This window comes from Limulus polyphemus, unplaced genomic scaffold, assembly GCF_000517525.1.
Source record: "Limulus polyphemus unplaced genomic scaffold, Limulus_polyphemus-2.1.2 Scaffold5820, whole genome shotgun sequence".
Classification (NCBI taxonomy): domain Eukaryota; kingdom Metazoa; phylum Arthropoda; class Merostomata; order Xiphosura; family Limulidae; genus Limulus; species Limulus polyphemus.
This window is the reverse complement of record NW_013671430.1, coordinates 3,099-6,009: the sequence shown is the minus strand read 5'-3', so window position 1 is coordinate 6,009 and position 2,911 is coordinate 3,099. Positions and strand designations below refer to the sequence as shown.

Genomic DNA, 2,911 nt, shown 5'->3' with positions numbered 1-2,911 from the left:
AGAATTATCGAGAAAATAACGAGAACTGACAAATACATCCAGTTACTCATAGAATTATCGAGAAAATAACGAGAACTGACAGATACATCCAGTTACTCATAGAATTATCAAGAAAATAACGAGAACTGACAAATACATCCAGTTACTCATAGAGTTATCGAGAAAATAACGAGAACTGACAGATACATTCAGTTACTCATAGACTTATCGAGAAAATAACGAGAACTGACAAATACATCCAGTTACTCATAGAATTATCGAGAAAATAACGAGAACTGACAAATACACCCAGTTACTCATAGAATTATCGAGAAAATAACGAGAACTGACAAATACATCCAGTTACTCATAGAATTATCGAGAAAATAACGAGAACTGACAAATACACCCAGTTACTCATAGAATTAATGACACTTTCATAGAGATTGTTGTTTGTTGTAAAACACAGAGCTATACAATGGACTATCTGTGCTCTGCCAACCGCAGGTATCGAAACTCGAATTTAGTGTTATAAACCCAGAGACTTTTCACTGCACCACCGAGGGTCGTTGATAAAGAGCTTCAGTATGTTGAGATGACTATCATTTTATCAGTTTTAAAAGATCTATAATTGTAACACTTTAGCAATAAAAATCACAATAGTGACAGCCAAAATATATTTAAATGTTGAGAACAGTTTACTTAGACTTTAATTTCCCGGTGTATAAACTAAGAAAGATGATTAAGATACGAAATAAGTGGGGATGACAAGTAAGACAATGAAACGAGATTGTTAATTTTGTTTACGCTTCAGTGAGAATGACGAGAGTAACTTGGAAAATACAACTAGTAAGTTAACCGAAATTAAAACTTTATATTGCTTTTTTTTTCAGCAATTCATCAGTTTGCTGTCATCCATCTCGCGAGGTCCAGTTACAGAAAAACTTAAATGGATTTTTGACCTATATGACATTAACGGAGACGGATTCATCAGTAAGCAGGAGATGTTGCACGTGGTATCTTCTATTTACGAGATGCTTGGTCAGTACACCGAGCCTGTAGTTCATGAACATTCTGCTAGGGAACACGTTGAGCGAATTTTTCACGTAAGGGACCGTCAAGTAATAACATTGTTTTCAAATAAATGCTATTGTTTATTACTATTTTAGCTCAAATCAACACATATCCTACCTAGTATTTACTAATAACCCCCTTTAAATTCTAGAAAGAAATACAGTGCTTTAGCTATTTTTAAGGGTTAGGCCCGGAAAATGTTTTTTTACGATTATTGTAAAATCCTTTTTTTTTTCAGACCAAGTGTACTTATTTAAAAAACCTTCCTCGATTTATATTAATACTCTTCATTGAAAATGAAATATTATTAATTTCTTTTACAGATAACATTTTATTAATTTGAACCATTATTTACAAAAAACACGTGGAGTCACGTTAATGAGATGGGCGTAAAACTGAGAAAAACATTGTTAATTTAAGGCATTTCGGGAATAACTCGGTTCTCCCTTGCAGTTTTGTGTCATTTCTCGAAATCGCTGTCCATTTTATAGGTAGGCCCAAGGTGACAGCGAGGAATGTAGAAAAGGCTCGTGAATTATTACATCACCTCAATAGGCTTACGTTCGTGGCTTTAAAGTACTTTCATTTATTTTTTAACTGTATATGGTATATTTTTTATGCCATATATATATTTTGTAGATAACCAACACTAATTGTTTTTGTTAAAATACTAGAGGAAAATCCAGCTCGATACCAAATGAAACTGACGAATATGTCGGACTGCTATAAGACGTTTACTTTGAAATATGATCAATTTTTTTTATGCCAAATTATAATTTAGTAGCGTTAAGTTCGTAAAAAATGAGACAAGTCAGCCAGTAGTTATCGTGCCTACACTGTGAAATTGATGATTCGTGGTTTGCGTACCTTTGCCGCACTTTGGAGCCATATGTGCGTTATAAGAGTGACAGTCAAATCCAAGTATTCGATGAGAAAAGAGTGGCTCAAGAGTTGGCAGTGAGGGCTGTCAGCTAGCTGTCTTCCTTCTAGTATATCGGCTCAAAGTTAGGGACGGCTATGCTCAAATAATCCTTGTGTAAGGCTTTTCGCGAAATTCAGAAACAAACATTAAAAAAATTATAAAACAACTAAATGCAGATGATAAGTGTGGAATTCGAATAGCTTTTTTTTTGTCCAGATTAAATTCAGTGGTGGGATTATTATTATTGTCATTAGAGGGAATATTTGGTCTTGGAAAAATTTATATATGAAGAGTTGCGAGTTAGTTATTTTTTATCTAATGAAATAGTAACCAAGGTGTAACGTGTGGTGGAGTGTATTATCTGTGCTATTCCCACCGCGGAGACCAAACCCCGAATTATTTGCGTTATAAGCTCCCGAGCTTAACGCTAACGGAAGGACGAGTACAAGAAAGAAAGCCTAATATGCCAAACCCTGAAAATACGAACCGAATTCGTTATAAATTAGCGTCAATTTTATTCTCATAAATAGATGTATTGTTTGTTTGTTTCGGATATTCACCGCGAGCTAAACAAGAGTTATTTGCGTTAGCCGTCCCTAATTTTGAATTGATAAGACTTTAGGAAAGGCAACTAACTAGTCAATAGCACTTGGCTCCCTCTGGGAAAGCGGCACACTTACAGACACAGCAAATGATGGACACAAACTAAACAAATAACTGTACTTTTTGCCAATTGTTGGGTTATTGTAATTAAATAGTACGATTTGTTTATTTGATTTATTGAATTTCTCGCAAAGCTACACGAGGGCTATCTGCGCTAGCCGTCCCTCATTTAGTAATGAAAGACTAGAGGGAAGGGAAGGCAGCTAGTCATCACCACTCACCGCCAACTCTTGGGCTACTCTTTTACCAACGAATAGCGGGATTGACCGTCAC

General features: G+C 35.2%; 1 protein-coding gene across 1 annotated transcript in view; it reads left to right on the top strand.

Moving 5' to 3' along the window:
* Window positions 1–2,911, top strand: part of LOC106473026 (calsenilin-like) — a 24,640-nt gene that overhangs the window by 18,676 nt on the left and 3,053 nt on the right. The window contains exon 5 of the mRNA XM_013933701.2: window positions 873–1,085. Within this exon, the coding sequence (XP_013789155.1) occupies window positions 873–1,085 (213 nt within the window). The remainder of the gene's footprint in view (window positions 1–872; window positions 1,086–2,911) is intronic.